The 20,626-nt window shown below is 39.2% G+C and overlaps 1 protein-coding gene across 1 annotated transcript; it reads right to left on the bottom strand.

The window, feature by feature from the left end:
- Window positions 1–14,744: 14,744 nt before the first annotated feature.
- LOC142611677 (DAR GTPase 3, chloroplastic) lies at window positions 14,745–19,994 on the bottom strand. Its single transcript, XM_075783778.1, has 9 exons — window positions 19,727–19,994; window positions 19,036–19,179; window positions 18,799–18,915; window positions 18,275–18,418; window positions 18,105–18,191; window positions 17,446–17,561; window positions 16,734–16,915; window positions 15,603–15,660; window positions 14,745–15,288 (listed from the first exon to the last, which is right to left on the bottom strand). Exons 1-9 carry the CDS (start codon window positions 19,868–19,870, stop codon window positions 15,165–15,167), a joined length of 1,116 nt encoding a protein of 371 aa, XP_075639893.1. The 5' UTR covers window positions 19,871–19,994; the 3' UTR covers window positions 14,745–15,164.
- Between the last annotated feature and the right edge of the window lie 632 nt (window positions 19,995–20,626).

The raw sequence follows: 20,626 nt of genomic DNA, 5'->3' as shown, positions 1-20,626 counted from the left end.
CCCACAGGAAGATTCACAAACTTCACCCCTCTTACTGCCCCAATGGACCAAGTATTGATGTAGATTAAAGATGAAGGAGCCCTGACGTTTCCCGGCAAGCTGAAGGGAGATCCTAACAAGAGGCCAAGGGACAAATACTGCCGTTTTCATCGTGATCATGGCCATGATACAGCGGATTGATATGACTTAAAACAGCAAATCGAAGCTCTTATTAGGCAAGGAAGGTTGCAGAGGTTCATAAAGAAGGAAAGAACGGATCAACCCTAGGAACAAACCCCCCGACAGGAGAACGAACGTCCCAGACCACCGGTAGGAGACATAAAGATGATTGGAAGGGGCACCGCTTCTGCAAGGTCGTCTAAAAAGGCCCGTAAAATGTATTTACGGAGGGTTCAAAGCATCTAGTTAACGGGTTCCTTACCAAAAATGACACGAATTGATAACCCCAGCATTGGGTTTTCGGAAGAGGATGCAAGATGCCTTCACCACCCATATGACGACGTGATTGTTGTCAGCATACGGGCAGGAGACTACAACATACATCGAGTTTTGGTTGATAACGGAAGCTCGGCTGATATCCTCTACTACCCTGCATTCCAGCAAATGGGGATTGGTAGAGAGCAACTGGTCCCAACAAATGCACCACTCGTTGGCTTCGGAAGGACAAGGGTCTACCCTTTAGGCGTCGTCACGTTGTCTGTGACGGTGGGAGATTACCCCTAGCAAATTACTAAGGATGTGGTCTTTCTTGTGGTCGACTACTCATCTGCCTACAACGCCATCCTCGGACGGCCCACTCTCAATGCGTGGAAGGCTGTAACCTCAACCTACCATTTGATGGTTAAGTTCCCTACCGAATATGGAGTTGGAGAGTTGCACGAAAATTAGGTGGCTGCACGAGAATGCTACGTGGCCATGATGGAAATGGATGACCACCTGCAAGCAATGAACATCGAGGAACAGTAAACGGTAGCAGAACCGGTGGAAGAGTTAGAAGAAATATCCCTCGATGACTCAAGGCCCGAACGGACCACGAGGATTGGAACTCTCGCTAGCTAGTTAACACGGCAAGCACTCACAACATTCCTGAGAAAAAATAAGGACGTGTTTGCATGGAGTCATGAAGACATGCCGGGGATCGATCCGTCGGTAATTGTCCACAGGTTAAATGTGTCACCTTCACTCTCTCCCATCCGACAAAAGAAGCGAGTGTTTGCCCCCGAACGAGACAGAGCTATAGCCGAGGAAGTCCAGAAGTTATAGGAAGCAGACTTCATACGTGAAGTATACTACCCAGATTGGTTGGCAACCATGGTAATGGTCAAGAAGGCCAATGGGAAGTGGAGAATGTGTGTCGATTTCATGGATCTGAATAGGGCTTGCCCTAAGGATAGTTACCCACTCCCGCGTATTGATACCTTGGTGGATTCCACCGCAAGACATGAACTCTTGAGTTTCATGGATGCCTTCTCCGGCTACAACCAAATCAAATTGGATGAAGTTGATCAAGAGAAAACCTCGTTCATAACGAGTCAAGGGCATTTCTGCTACAAATTAATGCCCTTCGGGCTTAAGAATGCAGGAGCCACATATCAAAGATTGATGAACAAGATGTTCACGCACCAGATTGGGAGAAACGTGCAGGTTTACGTAGATGATATGCTAGTGAAAAGCATTTGGGAGTCCAATCACATGAACGACCTCCAAGAGACTTTCGACACTCTTTGGTCATACCAAATGAAGTTGAATCTGAGCAAGTGCGCGTTCGGGGTAACCGCAGAAAAATTCTTGGGATTTTTGGTATCCCAAAAGGGCATCGAGGTCAACCCAGAGAAGGTGAAGGCGATAATGGAACTGGCTCCTCCAAGGAAGGTAAAGGAAGTACAAAGTTTGAACGACAAGATAGTAGCCTTGAATAGATTCGTATCAAGGGCAATAGACAAATGTCTCCCTTTCTTTCGCACGCTGAGAAGATCATTTGAATGGACGGATGAGTGCCAAAAGGCATTTGAAGATTTAAAGATGTATCTCTCCGCTCTGCCGTTACTCAGCCCATCTATGCCGGGGGAAGAATTGTTCCTATACTTTGTCGTCTCCTCAGCAGCCGTCAGTGCGGCTCTTATTAGAGAAGAAGATAAGGTACAAAGGCCCATGTATTTCATAAGCCGGGCACTAAGAGGAGTAGAAGAGAGGTACCCTCAGATGGAAAAGCTTGCCTTCGCATTAGTGACCACGACACGGAAACTCAAACCATACTTTCAAGCACATACCATAAATGTCCTGACAGATAAACCCTTATGAAGAGCAATGAGTAGCCCCGAAGCTGCCGGACGGATGGCATTGTGGGTGGTCAAGCTGAGTGAGTTCGATATTCAGTACCAACCACAAGCGGCTGTGAAGGGACAGATATTAGCGGACTTCGTCGTTGAGTTCACTATCATAAAAGACTAGGGGCAGAGGAGACTCCCGTATGGAGAATCCATACAGATGGATCTTCCTATAGACATGCTGGAGGGGCCGGAGTTGTACTCCACACCCCGAAAGGAGATAAGATCGAATGCATGATCTGTCTGGACTTCTCTACCACCAATAACGAAGCTGAATACAAAGCCTTAATAGCAGGACTGGACCTCGCAATAGCTGCAGGAGCTAAGAGTATGGTCGTATTCTCCGATTCTCAAGTCGTGACCAGTCAGGTTAATGGAAGCTACGAGTGCAAGAATGAAAGGATGAAGAGGTATCTCGAGGAAGTGAAGGGTCAAACAAGTAACCTCCAGATCAAGTTAGTTCAAATCCCAAGGGAAGAGAACCAAGATGCCGACCAATTAGCAAAAGTAGCTTTCGCAGAACCAATGATCGTCCCCGACCAGGTATTGTCCTTCGTTCAACTCTCATCTTTGATAGATGGTACGGGCGTAAAAGAGGTAAGTAGTAAGCACTGTTGGATGACTCCAATAGTCGCATATCTTAAAGACGGAAAACTGCCAGATGGCAAAGAGGCCGCAAGAAAATTGAAGGTTAAAACTACCCGATTCATTTTCATTAAAGATGTCCTATACAAAAGAGGATTCTCCTGACCTTACCTGAGATGCCTCGACCACGAAGAAGCGGACTACGTCATGAGGGAGGTCCATGAAGGAGTTTGCGGTAACCATTTTGGATCTAGGTCTTTGGTGCACAAACTACTCCGTACAGGATACTACTAGCCAACAATGCAGAAGGATGTCGACACATATGTCAGAGCCTGCGACAAGTGCCAACAATTTGGCAATTTCATAAGGCAACCAACGGAAGAGCTGACCCCTATGACGGCCCCATGGCCATTCGCATAATGGGGATTAGACATCATGGGCCCGTTCTCAACAGCCGTAAGGCAGTTAAAGTTCTTAGTTGTTGGCATAGACTACTTCACTAAATGGGTGGAAGCAAAGGCTTTGGCCACTATCACGTAAAAGAATATCCGAAGTTTTGTGTGGAGGAATATTGTTTGCAGGTATGGTATTCCGAGGGTGCTAGTTTCAGACAACGGAAAACAATTCGACAACGACGCATTCAAAGATTTTTGTTCCCAACTAGGGATCAAGAACCACTACTCGTCACCAACCCACCCGCAGGCCAATGGACAGGTTGAAGTCACGAACCGGTCCTTGCTGAAGATTATCAAGACCCAGCTCGAGGGGACAAAGGGCATATGTCCGGATGAATTGTCAAGTGTTTTATGGGCGTACAGGACAACGATAAGAACACCGACAGGAGAAACACCGTTCCAATTGGCGTATGGTAGTGAGGCTGTCATACCAATAGAAGTGGGGCTAACAAGCTACCGAGTTGGGAACTACGACGAGAGCAAAAATGACGAAGCCATGCGTTTGCAGCTTGACCTTATGGACCAAGTCAGGGCGATAGCAGAGCAAAGACTAGTGCGATACCAGGACCTGATGGCGAAGCATTACAACTCTAAGGTCAAGCGCAGGGACTTCCAGGTTGGAGACCTTGTCTTGAGGAGAGTACTCGACGCTATGAAAGATGCCTCCTAGGGGAAGCTAGGACCTAACTAGGAAGAACCATACAGGATCACTTCATGGCATAGGAAGGGAACGTACTACCTAGAGACGCTGGACAGGAAAAAGTTGAGTCGTCCATGAAACACGGAGCACCTAAAGAAGTACTACCAATAGATGAAGAACGAATACGACAACGACATCACCCTCCTCATTTGCAGTTTACCTTTTTCAGCAGATAGTTATAGTCTTTATTTTCTACAAGTACTTTTAAGAGCCTAAAAGGCAATTTTCTTATTTTCTATGAACAATATTCTACTTATTCATTATAATAAGAGGAGTTTATTCAGAGCATATGGAATGTATTTTGCTCAAGTTCCACAAAGTGGACAGATCATCCCAAGTAGGATGAAATTTATTTTAAGCCCACAAAGTGGACGGACCATCCAATGAAGGATGAAATTCATTTAAAGTCCACAAAGTGGACGGATCATCTCAAATAAGATGAGAATCTATCAAGTCCACAAAGTGGACGGATCATCCTATGAAGGATGAAATTCATTTAAAGTCCATAAAGTGAACGGATCATCTCAAATATGATGAAAATCTATCAAGCCCACAAAGTGGATGGACCATCCTATGAAGGATGAAATTCATTTAAAGTCCACGGAGGGGACGACGGATCATCTCAAATAAGATGAAAATCTATCAAGTCCACAAAGTGGATGGATCATCCTATAAAGGATGAAATTCATTTAAAGTCCACAAAGTGGACAGATCATCTTAAATAAGATGAAAATCTATCAAGTCCTCAAAGTGGATGGACCATCCTATGAAGGATGAAATTCATTTAAAGTCCACGGAGTGGACGGATTGTTCTATAAAAGATGAATTTTATTTAAAGTCCAATAAGTAGACGGTCATCCTACAAAGAATGAAATTTTCATAGTGCATAAAGTGGACAGATTATCCTATTCAGGTTAAACTTTACCCGTCCAAAAAGTGAACAGGTCATCCGCAAGGACGAAATTTATTTCGTTCGAAAAGTAGACGGCGGTTCAGAACCGTGTGTGGACGAGCCACATAACCTAATCAGAATATCTATGCGACGGGCTTTAGATTATGGATTCCATGTCGAACAAAAGCATAAAAGAAGCAAACGACAAGTAGACAGTTAAAAAACCAACAACTGAAATACTTGAGCCCGTTAAAAGGGGACATGTCCATATACAAAAAACACGACGGCTAAAAAAAAAAAGAATAATAAACTACTACGGTTGGGGAGTACTTTTGAGAATCTCTTCATTTTCTGGATGATGGGCATCACCTTCTACAAGCTTCACTTGACTGTCGATGGGAATCTGGCCTTCATTCAGAGGAACATTGACGGCAAACAAGTCTTCGGTGTTCTCTAATTGGACGGATTGGGATAATTTCTACCCCTGACCGTCAATAGAGACATGGGACACGTCCAGGTCAGGATAGGAAGCTTTGACCAAACGGAGGGCATCATCGAAACCGTCAGAGTCACGATACTCCCGTATTGCCTCCTCTTTGGCTTGACGAAGCTGGTCCTTGGCATCCGTGACCTCTTTTTCTTTATCTTTTAAGATAAGCGTTAACTGCTCCGTCTGCTTCTCTAGCTCTCCCCTGACCTGCTCGGAGCAGGAAAATTTTTTCTCCATGTTCACTTTCCAAGCCTTCAAATCGTGTAGCTCGTCTTCCATCAACTTAGATTCTTTCCTAAGACGGTCCAAGGTCGTCTCATGGTTCAGGCAACGACCCATCAACCCCTTCATCATCAACATGGCCTGAAAGCAAAATTCGTTATAAGTACAATAAAAATCATAAATAAGGAAAGACAGGAATATAAGATACCTGAGCATTAGTAAAAAGACCCGTCTCTCCCATCGTCTCGATAGCGTGGTTGCTAAGATCCTCATAGTCATCAACAGTGATGATGGACGAAAGCCGCTCCAATGCATACTCAAAATCTTCTCACAGAAGGACGGGTGGCTTCTCACCGACGAAAGCAGGACCCTTCGTCAAGCCTTTACCCTTTCCTGACCCTGCCAGAGTGACAGTCCTCTTGGTCTTAGCTTCCAGCGCTACGACGGGCTCGGGGGTGGTTTCTGGCTTCTTGAGGTGACGATTAGGTTTCTCCGGCTGCTTCCGCTTAGGTGGAACGGACAAGCCCGTCCCCTTGGTGGGTTGATTAGCCTCCTGTTTCTTTTTAGCCTCTTGTTGTTTGATGAAGGCTCTCCTTTTAGCATCGTCCATTTCTATGAGAAATAGACATATGTGTGGCGTTAGAAAATATGAAACAGAAAGTTAAATTAAAAAGCATTATGTGACGGGCTTTCGTTTGCGAACTCTAATGTTGTAACGACGGGCGGCTAAACTTGGCTCAGGACCTTCACAATACCAGTAGAGTGTGTCAAGGGTAACCAATTTAGCCCACGTCCTCTCTTCAAGCTTGATCTTGTTAAAAAAAATTTCCAAGAAGCTCAACTACTCCAGTGATACTTGTGGACGGTCTCAAGCTGCAAAAGGAGACGGTTGGGGTAACTTTGCAAAAATAAAGTAAGGTTTTAGCTTATACAGGAAAACTACGCTAGTGCATACCCGGCGGAGGCATTATGCCCCATGTTGTATCGACGGGCATATATTCGTTATCACCTGGACGACACATCCACTCATCCCCCTCCATGAAAAAATACCTACTCTTCCAGTCCCTATTAAAGTCAGGTGTATCGTGCACGAGCCTCAACAACGGGCTCCTGGCCACAAAGATATACATGCCCTTTGACTTTAAAATTTCAGTTGGACAGTAACAATGAATGAATTCTTCCAATGTCAGCCTTCGTGCACCGTTGGACATGGCTTCGTACAGGACCTCCACGCCTATAAATACCTTCCAGGCGTTTGGGGAGATTTATGAGACGGAAAATCCGAGATATTGAAGGAGGTGACAATGGAGAGAACGTAGGGGAAATCTGAGCCCTGCCTTTAGCATTTGCTCGTAAATCCCAACGCCTTCGACACCCTTATAATAACATTTCTCAGATTTGTGGGGCAGACGGAGATGGATGCTGTCAGGAAGTTGGTATTTGGCTCTAATAGTTTTGAAATGAGACTCTTTGACCGAGGACCTAAAGTCATTAACCGTCCACAGTGGAAGAAGTACGAACTCCCTAAAGCCGTCGGGACCAATTACAAATTGGATTGGAGGATCAACACCGTCTAGGCTGTCACTAGAGACCTCTAGCTCATCCAACTCCAAGCCTTCGTCATCTGAGGAAGGGGAAGTAGCGGACGGATTCCTTTCTTCACTTGAAGCGTCAGGGTCTTTTTGACCTGATGGGAATCCTTCATCGTAGCCCGCACCATCGCAGACAAACGAATGATTACTCGACGCACTAGACATTACCTACATGTGACGATAAATCCTAAGACACTGACGGATCTACAAAAGTACAGAGGTTCAAAAGAAAAAGTTCGGTGAGAGTACATACCGGTTAAAATCGAGCAATATAAGACGACGGAGAGATTGGTTGGACGGAATAGCTCCCTTCAAACAACGACGGTGACGCTCCAATTGCAAGATTTCTATAAGAAGTCATAAATGAAAGAAGGGAAGGCAGGTTTATATAGAGCAAACGGCACGGAATACGAAGGGGCACTTCATTTAGGGCGACCAGCTAATAAATAAAGGCCACGTTTCCCTTGTCATAAATAACCCTACCAGGCTGTCACGATAAATTTTCAATGAAGAAGAAGACCGTCACTCCATGAGTCCATCCAATGAAGGACTCATGGCGTGAAGGGGTAGCTAAAGAGGATAAAAATAGAAGACAGATCCAATAAAGTAAACATGACAGTATAGTATTGACGGATGGACGTTCGACGGGTTGATATTGCACGAACGCATAGTGGACGGATGTATGTGACGTGGCATCCATCTGTTTTGATTAGGTTCCACGTATTCCTAAATAGAATCAACTTGTGCCTCACGATAATCTTCGATGAAACCCAATACAAGAAGAATTCTGATTAGCAACAGATTTGGTAATATAAGTTCATCGAGGAGGATCTTTCTTAGAAGGAAACATCTTGATGCGCAAGAAACGGAGACCGACTCTACTATAAATACCCTAAAATCCCTAGCCAAAGGTACGCATTATTCACTCAACTCTGGCACTCTAGGGTTGCGATAAAAGGTTCTAACTTGACCTTCGGAGGGTTTTTGGTCGGCACCACACCGGTGCTCTCTGTTAGGTTTTTTCTTTTGTTGTGTAGGTGTCGTTTCGGCTTGGTGAGTAACGTGTGGCTTACTAGTGGTTTTTCAGCATCATCAAATTACTTCTATGTACAATACGTATTTTATCAAAGCATCATGTTTTTATGTTTTTTTATTCTGAAGTTAGTACACGAATGCTATATTTTTCTTCTATTTTTTTCCCCTTTCTATAACATATAAATGTTAATTTGTAATATATGTTTTTGCTATATAGTTTTATTTATTAGTTAAATTTTTGTGAATGTTTTGCTTTTAGTTTATTCCCGAAGCATGGAGTCTGCTTTCTATGCAAGATTGTGACGAAGATTAATTTTATCACAAAAGAGAAACAGAGGTTGAAGCGTGGAGTCTGCTCTAGATAATTCTGGTTGGTACTTTATCTCTTGCGAAGTATGTCATAAAAAGGTAAAGTCAAGAGATGAATTTTTATGGTACGACAATTGCAACAAAAAGGCATGCTTCCCTATCCCAAGGTACACAAAATTAAAATGTTTACTTTAATATTAAAATACACAATAATTAATATGATATTAACATTATATATGTCATTTCTCTTATCAGGTACAAAATTTAATTAAAGGTTGAAGATAGCTCAGGAATGGCCATGTCCATTTTATTTGATTCAAAAGCAGAAAAATTACTCAACATATCAGCGAAAGACCTTTTGAACAAATGTTTAGAGGTGAGAATACGGAGGATAAAATTAGTGTTTTGTATTTACTAAACTTTACTTGAATGTACAATTTGCAAAATATTACTTTTGTTAGGTGCCCAAAGAAGTCGTCCTTCCTGTGTGTAGACACTCGATTTTGCACCCATGATTTAATCAAGGAAGATGACTAGAATGACCATCCATGTACCCAAAAAAAATTATTTTTGCATTACATGTATCATTTTGTTCTTGCACTATATGCATCAATTTATTCTTGCATTGCATGCATCTATGTATTCATTGCATATCATAACAATGATCTTGAGATTCTAACGGTCGCAACGATGTGTCCGGTTCCTAAATCGAACCATCAAATCGAAAGATATCACATGATCAAGTTTGCATGATCCATATGCATTGTGTCTAGGAAGAGTCAACCACACACGATTAATTTAAATTAATTCTGATTGGCTGAACAATTAAAATTAATTAAATAATTTTGTGATTGATTTATATATAGTGTTTAAAGTAGGGTTGTTTGCTTGCATAGGAATAAAAGGGATGATTGGATAACAATAAAATTGTGGATAATCTGAACTTTATCAAAATTTATTTTAAGGGATTTATCCACAAGATAATTATTCAAGATAATTGTTCTTAAAAAGCCTGAATTATCTAGAAAAGAGATTAAAAAAAAATCATGGACGGAGGATGAAAACACATCTAGATATAAGGACCAGTCAAAAAACCCTAGAAGGAGAGTCCAATGGCACCCAAACATAAAAGTACATTCGGCATCCAAGAGCCAATTCGGCACTTTTGGAGTGCCGAACGGCACTTTGAAAGTGCTGACTTGCCCCCTTGTTGGGCTTCGGCCCAACGGCCTTCGGGTGACGATAAGACACACCATTTTCGACCTTTTCGCAAAAGGATGAGTCCGGATTCACATCCTAATCGTCCGTGCCTACTTTTTAGAGATTTATGGCCTCTATAAATAGAGTTTGGGTCTCATAATTCAGCACCTTTTTTTTTTACGCTCCGAGAGGAATACGTTTTGAGACTCACAAATTGCTGATCCTCTCAAAGATTTGCTGCTTAAATTAGGGTTTTTAGGCTTCAAAGATAGCTGAATAAGTTTCTTTGAACCCTAAAACATACTCTCAAGAACAAAGAGTGCTCATGCAAGAGGTTGTTTCTATCACCCTATCCTTGTTATGCTTCTTTTATTGATGAATGTTTTTATCCATAGTATGAATGATTCACCATTGTTTGGTTCAAAGCATGATTAATTTTCTATGTGATTGTTATAATCTCTTTCTTGAATGTCAATAATCGGCATATGAACAACTCTTTTTCTTAAAAGAAAACGGATCTACATCTTCATTAGATGTAGATCTGAATTTTTCTTTGAAATAAAACAGATCTACATCTTCCTTAGATGTAGATCTGAATTTTTCTTTAAAATAAAACGGATCTACATCTTCCTGAGATGTAGATCTGAATTTTTCTTTAAACAAAGATGGATCTGTATCTTCATTATATGTAGATCTAGACTTTTCTTAAAACAAAAACGGATTTGTATCTTCTTTAGATACCGATCTGATTTTTTTTAATGTATGCAAATTTTTGAAATAAAGAAAGAGATCATGTATCGTTGTTTTTGTTGTTTGTTTTGTTTGAGTCATATACCATGAAATTATTTTTTGAATGAGATCATGTCCATAAAAAAAAATCTTTTTCAAATAAAAAAACAGATCTGAATTATTTAAAACAACCAAAAGACTTTGTTTTATAAAAACAAATCTAAATTTTCATCTCCAAAAACCACTTTTCTTACATACTACAAAATAGATTTGATATTTTTCAAATCAAAATCCTTTTTTTTACCAACTAAAACAGATCTGATTCTTTTCAAAAGGAGAGATTTCATTCATAAAATAGACTCATGTAATTATTTTTTTCACATGTTCAACATATCATTCATGACATGCATAAAAATGGTACATTGGTCACTAGAGTTTAGAAGACTAGATTCTGTCTGAGCGGAATGGGTGCCTAACACCTTCCCATTCCATAACCTAGCCTTTGAATTTAGGTCTTTGGTTAAGTAGTTCTAGCTTTATCTTTGTTTTTATTTTGGGTAGATTGTAACTAGGATAAAAAGCCATGTATATTTGGTAGATTGTAACTAGGACCCAAAGCCATATAATGTTCATATTTTCAAGCATGTATCTTTTGTATTCAATCAATGAAATGAAGCAATTTAGTCATGTATTTGTATATTAGTTTTTCTTATTTTTTGTACATAAAAAAATAAGTGGCGACTCCACACCACTTACCCAAAAAGAAAGGTGCCTTAAAAAGCACGCCACAAAATCTCTCTTTTTTGAGGAGCACTTTGGCGAGGTCTCTCACACTGTGCAAATAGAAAATCTAAATTGAAAAGAATTTGTTTACCAAGTACAACTAAATGACTAGAATCTCAAGTATGGATGGGAATTCTAAACTGTCAAGAAAGTTTTTGAATCTTTTGAAGAAATTGACAAAGCAATTCAGCTTGATAAAATGACAAAAGTACATATTCTTTAAGATAGCAAAATTACAAATATGATATTTAACTTGTATAGGTTGTGATACATTCTCCAACCTATTTTATTGTCAGGCTTACATCAGTGATGCTTCAAATGAATGTAGCAACAACTTATCAAATGAACAATGTGGTGATTCTACAAAATTTCAAAAAGTTGATGTTCAAAGCAATGCACAACTCACACCAATCTATACTAAAGGAAAACAAAAGGACACATTCAATGACTACTATGAAGTAACAAAGAAAGAAGATACAAAAAACACTTTAAAGTTGTCTTTCAATTTATTTGAAATATTGATTAATTAGTTCTTTAAATTTGTGTTTCATACATTTTATGGATAATTGAAGATGTTAAAGATTGTAGATGCTCATTTTTTTTTGGAATCCCAGCAAGAGGAAGAAGCCCAACAACGTGAGCAGGAGAAAGTTGGATAGAAAAACCATTAAGCCCAAGCGGCAGGAATAATGGATCATGGGTCCATAAAGTAAACAAATGGACCTTGAAGAAGTAAATGGGCCTTAAAAGGCCCAGAAAGAGAGAAATAGCAAACCCATGGGCAGTATGGATGTAGAAAAGTGAGAATGGGTCACAGCTGCCACAGCAGGCCCAAAGCAATGTAAGTAAAGAAAGCAAGGGGCAATGGAGAATCCATAAGCCCCAAGGATGAAGTATAAAATACTTGGGCCAAAGAAGCCCAAGGAGTTAGTAAAAGCCCATGGGAAGCACAGAATTAGAAAGGGCCAAAAATGCCCCAAGAAAGTAAACGGGCCAAGCATGCTCAAAAGGAAGTAAGCAGGACGCGGGAGAACGCAAGTGATGTAGTAAAAGGCCCAATGAGTTTATTAGGCCATCAGTAAAGGGATGAACAACAAGCCTAAAGTGGCCTAGCAGTCTTGGGTCAAGTAAATATCACGGCAGGCATGACAGAATGATGTGGCAGGAACTAATAGCAAGGCTAAGAATAGAACACGAAGAATGGCACGAAGGAGGGGAAGCCCACAATCGGGCAAAGCCCAGCAAGCCATAAAGAATGAGAAATCAATAAAGCAGCCCACGCCGTAAGAAATCAAGAATAAACGGCCAAACAGGCAGACGGACCTTTAGACCGCGACAAGCACATGAGCAGCAGGCAAATTTTGGACGAGCATGGAAGTAAGGCACGCGCAAAGCCCAGACACCACCAGCCTGTACCCAGCCAATACAAGAAGTGGTGGGTCATGGGTCAGAGGTAAGAGGGCATGGTCTGGCGGTGGGGAGGGGGGAAAACCTATTTTTGTGTTTCCGGCTCAGGCTCTTTTCGAGGCAGTGTCTTGCTTGGATGACATACCGCCCAAAAGAAGCAAAACTGAGTTAGAACCACTAGGTGCATGCCATGAGGGACGGAGAGGAAGATAGTACTTACACCGTGGCGGGTAAGAATGCCACTGCAAGCAAACAAACAAAATAGTTTTCTTTGTCGGGTGAGGTGGAGTGGCGCGGCCAGCACAGTTAAGTGGCGCTGGCTGGGCGACTTACCAATCAATAATGGTCGGCAAGGACACCCACACCAGACAAAGACGGTTAAGAGCTAAAATGGTACAAGCCAACCGCAGCAGGCATTATATAAGGAACCCCTACTGTGCACAAGGGGGGGCGGCAACAATAATCTAAAAAAAGAGAACCACAACGACTAAGTAAAACAGGAAGAGATAAAAAAAAAAAAGAAAGGGAAAAGAAAGAAAGAATCGGAGAGAAAAGGAAAAATAAGAAAGGAGAAAATAGCACAACAAGCATGCACCGAATAGGATGATTTCCCCCTCTCCCTCTTAAACCACGCTCTCTGCTAAAAGCAAGATGCTCATCTGGGCACAAGTCATTTAGGGCCCGTTCCCTCAAAGCAGTTAATTTCTTCACCGAAGAGATTATCCGCATTGAGAAAATGGTTTTTCCCTTCTCTACTTAGACTCGCTACATAACTCTGCACGGCAGACTAATATTTCTTTGTGATTCAATAAGCTTATTATCACCTGTTCCAATTTATTTGTATTGCCCTCTCATAAAACATGTGTTTCTTGTAATGACCCACTATTTGTTTTGTCCAAGTGGTGAATGAATCTTTGCTATTATCTTTATTGTATCTGTCTGTCGTAATTGTCATAACAGCTTTACCTGCTAGAGATATGTGATCAAAAACCTGGGCTAAACCAGGCATAGTTTGCGCACAAGCCGAACCAAGGTGGGTTGCAATTGGACCGGTCCCAACTCCCTGATCCAAAACACCTTGGGCCTAGTACGGCAAGAACCAGTCCAGCCCAATACCACACAAAAGGCCTACTACAAAGATCTAATTCTTCATTTTATTTTAAACTTATGTTTGATTTCTATTTTTCATTACATAAATTAATGTTTCATATCAAGGTTAATATTTCATATCAAGGATAGGAAACTATAAGATTGAAATACTAATGTACAATAAAAGAGGAAAAGAAAGAAAAAAAATAGTTTACAACTTTATATACAATAGCTTTCCTGTGCACTGCACAGATTAGCAACTAGTTATTATTATTATTATTATTAAGAGAGAGGGAGGATTTGAACCCTAAATTTTTCCATTAAAACCGCTAAGAAATACCGACCAGTGAATCTAATTATCAAGACATTCATGAATCTGGACAGTCGTTGGAAACCTGAAATTCAATTCAAAAATCACTTTCATAAAAGCAGCCCTCCCTAAAATGTGTGCTTTTTGACCTGAGAGAGCAATTCTTTTCCCTATGAAACACCTCAATCAGCGTTTTCTTAAAGCCAAAAATTATTAATAAAATAACAACACTTTTAGCAATTAGTTTGTTTTTCCAAAAAAAAAAAATCCGACCAAGCAGACAATGTTAATGGAATTGATTAGAAAAAAAAGTTCAAACCACGCTTGTTAATCAAGTTTAGCGTATTTGGATATAGTTGCTGATTACTTACTTACCAAAAGTATTGTTGAAGAAACAAAACAAAAAAGCTAGATTTATTTGGGCTTGCCAAACACACATTTAAGTTATAATCTATAAAATTGCCTATAGCAATGATTGAGAAAATTCTCACAGTATTTTGCAAAATTCTGGGATACCTGTTGCCAAAGGAATTCTTTTCAAAATACCATTTAATCGTAAATGAAAGCCAGTTTTCTTTACAGAAAAACTCAGTTCAATTGACAAGAAAAGGAAAGAAAATAGACAACAAAATTGCTTTGCTGCATTTTAGAGATTGAAGTATATACAAAGACCTATAGGTTTATTTCTACCAACATTAGCTATACATAATTCATACAAAAAGTATGTACTGCCAGAGGCTGTAACATTAAGGTCACTGATTACAAGACCAGCTGAAAAATAGGTAACTAACTATATTGCCTACATTAACTTCTGAAATTCCAATTGCTCTTTCTTTCCTGACTTCTATTGTAATATGATGGAACATTTTTCTTCCATTTTTCCCTGTACAAACCAAGATTTATGTTCTCTTACCTTCATGACATCTCTAAGTAGTGTTCCTGATGGCAAGAAGAATGTTCACCTACCCGGCCTTGCCATCATGGCTTTCCCTGAGTTTTCAATAAGGGGCATGTTAGAAGTCATCATCGTCAAAGGAAATTACATGGGAGGCCTCTCCAATGCAATCCAACCAAACTTCCCTTTCCGAAAATCACTCAGAATACGGAATGCTGCTTGATGAATGTCACCATTGAACAAGTGAATTGCAAGCTTCTGAACAAATCTGCATTCAAAAGAATTTGTAGGAATGGATTTAATTTGTAATTTTGTTGGAATCTAAGGGTGATTATACATCCTGAAATAAGGTTCTCAAATATCTACTGTACACCAACCAAAGCTCATATTTCATTTTTGGCATACTTGGTTTTCCTTTGTAGGCTGTCTGTATAAGCATATCATTTGCAAAGTTCTTATCCCCACCTCCCAACCCCAATCTTCCCCCACCTCACCTCTTAAAGTATTTTTAAGGGAAAAATGAACACACACACACACATTGCAAGTCCAAGTGAGAAAAGAAATCACCAAGCTGAGACATACATTTTACCGCATTGACCATCCACATCAATCTTGTAGCGGCTCTGAAGAGCTTTGATACCTGAAATAAGCAGAATACTGAGAATTACAACAGGCTATTTGCAATAAGAAAAATAAATCTTGAATTGGATTCATCATGTCACTACAAGCATTGAATAAACACCAATTGAAGTTTGAACATAAGCTGTAACGTCTAGAAGGATATGCAAAATGGAGATTTAGACCAGGCTATTACTAAGAATGATGCAATTTCTTGTTATGTGTCTCTCCAGTCTTCACCTACCAATGACTACAAGATGTCAAGTCATGGTATCAAGGACACTACTTGTCAATCATCTTCATATCAAGCTCCTAAACTTGGACATTATATGAAAGCAGCATCAGGCTATGGAATACACACACAAAAGTTCAGGCTATGAAAATTTAAAAACAACATGAACCCATTGTATCTCAACCACAACCCCCCCCCCCCCCTTTCCCCCCAACCCAACAAAAAAAAAATGAAGAGAAAACAGCATACAGGTTAATAGGAGCACATTCTTACACAGTTTTAAAAGCTTTGTATCCTTTTATCATGTGATTACTAAAGCAACTCGACAGCATTTTGTACCAATTATCTGTTTACTGTCTCTCCATCTTCCTACAGTTCTCGAAATTTCATACAGTGAATAAATTGATCCAGTCCAAAAGACAGGATCACAAGTCAAAACTACTGAAGTAATCAAATCCCAAGAGCCCCACACCCCAACCCTGCCCCAACCATGATTGAGATCTTCCTTCTTAGATTAATACACAATTCGTTGCTCAATAACTCAAAAGAATTAGTGATTTGAAAAGTCTCTAGACTTATAACAGAGTCCACTTTGCTCATCTGCAATATTGTTCCCTTTGAGCCAGGATAACACCAGAGCCAAACTTGAACTTTTAGAAATTATATTTCCTAAAAAGCTTAGATAGTTTCTTTAGATCCCAACAAAAGGCAACACAAGGAATTGAATGGCATCCACTAGTTAAGCAATGTTTTGCTGATTGCAACTTATTGACATGTGCAACCAGAAACCTAACCTTATTCAACAAGTATCCTTAACAATCCAGAGAGAGCAGATACAGTCAATGGATAGACACAATGCTTACCAACCGATGGAATCCTCGTCAACATCTGTACAAGAATTGCAGCAACATCAGCAACATCATAGGATCTCTCTCCAATGTCATCACATATAGCAAGCTTTATAGCTGCTGTCTGATCACTAATCCGCATTGGAATTATTCCAGGAGAATCTAGTAACTCAAGGTCACTCCCAAAACGAACCCACCTTTTGATATGAACACAAAGTATAAGTTCTAAATGAAAGGACATAGTGAAAGAGAAAGAGCCAGAATTTCTGCTCCACATTGATGTCATGGATGACAAACAGAACATGATACTCTTTGTAAACATTTTTAGAGAGTGCAGTATTTCCAGAAGTCTTTGGTTTTGAAATTTGACTATTTAGGTTAATTGGCTTCAAGCTTTGGTGTTTTTCATAATTTTAAGTCTCCATTATATTAACAAGCCAATCTAAACTCTTAAGATTCTCTCTCTTATTTTCTTTCTTTCTTTCTCCTTTTTTTTGGGGGGGGGGGGGGGGGGAGGATTGTTTGACATCCTTGGCATTTTAATGTTTCACCAAATTCCAAGCTTATCCTTTATTTCAATACATTTGAATCTCTTGATCCTTCTAGGAGTGCAATCAATGCAAGAATTATGAATTTGAACCTAGCACTGAAAGCTTCTTCCATTTCTCCTGTACCACCAATCTCATATCTACCAACATACAAAAAGGAAAAAGATGAAAATATATACTTCAATACTCTTGTAACACCCGGTCTAGGAGCTGCTGGACACATTCGCCGCTTCAGCAAACGGTTGATTAAAGAAGATTTTCCAACATTTGGATATCCAACTATACCAGCTCGAACCTGTTCAATGATAACGAACTTAAGAATCACTTTTTTGAGCATAATATGTGAAAATTTATCATTTTTATGAAGAAAAGGACAATTCAATTTGCATTAATACTCATTTGTTTCTTATCCAAAGATTAGACAGAGAAAGAGAGATAGATTAGCAAGAGAAAAGAATATCTTAGAAAAATAACCATCTGCAACCATCTTAAAAGTTCTCTTCAAAGTACATACATGAACCAACAACTTTCTAAAAACTTCAAACACTACTTAAAAATTGTTCAAAAGTTTAATTTCAGCAACTTCTAAAGATTATCTCAAGGACTAATTGGAAAATAATATTCTGCTCCAAAAATCAACTAAGTTTGGTTGTTCTTATGGAGAATAAACTGTCTAGTAAGTAGGCAGATAAAAATTTATCAATGCAAAAATGCGCTTAAAATTTTTCAACAGGACAAGACAAATGTATGACAATAAAGTCGCAGGTAAGTAGGAGACTGAAAAGAAAGTAAATAAACAAGGTTTCACATTGGTTTTCACTTGATGTGAGGAACCCACCGGACGTGAAAGTAGCCCTTTAGCTCTGCGTTTGACATTTACATCTGCCGCTAATACCTTTGCTAACCGCCCTAACTTCATAGTGCCCTGTACTTGTCACATAAGAATAATTATACTCTGTTTGATGTCCAGACTAAGAAAATTTGAAAGAGGATCCCTTGTTTAGGTACCATTCCAAGTTGTCCATTGGAAAAGACAACCTTTGTTCCCTGCCTTGCAAAATAAGTCGCCCAAGCATTCCGGTCTGTCGTGGATATCATGTCTTCTCTATTCAAAACCAAAATTCTTTTCTTATTGCCAAGCCATGAATCCATCTGCTCAAGAACAAGTAATAGACAGGATGAGACCTATGATTTTTGTTTCAACTCTTCCGTCCAAAGAGAGTTTTTCCATTGCAGCTAGGAAGCATAAAACTTTTAACAGTTGTAGGTAACAATAAACATTAATGCACAAATGAAAGAAGTAATCAACCTCCTTTAAATTATGCATACACATGAATATCTTGTTCCAACCAGGCAACATTTAGAAAAAAGAAAAGTCTTAGATCTCAAGTACAAAGAGAAAAGAGAAGACATTATGAACAACTACAACTACAACAATTTTCAGATGAAGTAGTACACATTATACATACATAACATGTTATAAATGATTCACATTACATTTAAGGAGCGAAAATCCATTACAAAACTCTAACCTGAGGATGACTTGTGGACAAGGGAATTCTTGCATCCCTTATCTCTATCACGACATCCATTAACTTCAGCTGCTCTTTAAGCTCCTTTTCTGTTTTTGCAATATGACCAGGATACCACTGTCCAGTTGCCAGCACCCAATAAGCATATTGAACTAGAAAGCCTCAATCCCAATTATTGTAATCTAATCCAAAACCACCTTGAATATTCAATTGGGATAGACCTCCCCTAATTCATACCTGAACAGGACGCAGTGCCTTCGTCCAGTAATAAAGATCGGCATCAAGATCAACCCAATCGCTCTCGATTTGGGAGCCATCTAATGTGCTATTGGGATTGCCATTCCCATTCTCATACCAACTGGGAGTTTTCCCACCAACAATCTGAAATATTCTCATCCACAATTATGTTAACCCATTCAATCTACATGTAGAGGATATACAGGTATGCCAGACTAAAAAATCTCAGCCTACAATTCATAGTATACTATATCATGAATTCAACATGTCCTTCCTCAAAAAAAAAAAAAAATCAACATGCATTTACTTAAGCTCCATATGAAAATATTTAAATGGGGAAAAAATCAAGATGCAGCAGCAAATTTAAACCCACCACCCGTTTGCAGAAAGCAACTCAATTCTAACAAAAACTAAATAAAACCCACACAAAAATCAAAACTTTGAAAGGATGCTATGAAAACGCAATGAACAACAGAAAAAGAATCATTTTCTACATTATCAGCTAAAAAGAAATTGTGAATACCGAACACCCTCCACTCAAATATTTGTAATTCCCATACCCCAAACCCCACATAAAAGAAAAGACTAAAGTTCTATTTTCCTACATATTCTTCAGTTTTCTAAGCAATTAAAAAAGAACAGCAATGAAAATTGTTTTCATATAACAAGAGGGGTTTGGTAATTGACATGCCTGGATGGTGGGTGGTGGGGATGAGAGAGAAGCTGTAGCAGTGAGAGCCGTTGAAGATAACTTGGGTTTGGTTCTTGGGCATTGAAGAAAGTTTCCTGGGAGTTGAGAGTTTGGCAGCCATAGACCTGAGAGCTGAACTGCCATTAGCTACTGCAGTGGTAGTAGCACCTAGTCTGTGCGAGTCTTTGTGGTTCAGATAAACCCAATAAAAGTTGTGAATTGAAATCAAGGATTTTTAGTTTTTTGCCCCCCATAGGCCATAAATGAATGTATGATACTAAATAGACATTTATCAGCAATTTAAAAATAAAAACAATTGGACTTTTTTTTCTTGTTTTTTCTGGCATGGATACACTCACGACTCGTACACTTGGAAGGGATGTATGGGTTATGTTAATTTTTATTTTAGTTTTTAGTTTTTAAGTGGTATTTTTACCGAACTAAATAAAAAGTTACCGGATGCCCTAAATCCATTGTTTTAGAAAATGTTTTTAAAATTTTTTAATGAAAAGAGAGGCAATTTTTTTTATGCAGTTTTTTATATTTCTTCTAAAAGTAATATTAAAAATTTCTTAAAAAAATAAATTAGCAAATATTCTAAGAGGATCTGTTATCATAACTAAAAAAAACCAACAAAGGAACAACATAAAATGTAAAATAATTGGAAAATGGTATGGTTACAATTTTTTTTTTTTTAAATGTGGTGAGTTATGAACTAAGATGAGAATGAGTCAAACTTTACCATAAAAATATTATAAAATAATTTGTAACAGTAATATCACTCAAAATAAATAAAAAAGACTCCACGGTAAATAATAATATTTCTATTTTCTCAATAACAAAAAAATAACAATGTTCCTGTGTATGAGTTTAGGCCACACATTCAAGTGTTTGGCCCTT

This window comes from Castanea sativa, chromosome 10 (assembly GCF_040712315.1).
Source record: "Castanea sativa cultivar Marrone di Chiusa Pesio chromosome 10, ASM4071231v1".
Lineage (NCBI taxonomy): Eukaryota > Viridiplantae > Streptophyta > Magnoliopsida > Fagales > Fagaceae > Castanea > Castanea sativa.
This window is presented reverse-complemented; position numbering and strand designations above follow the sequence as displayed.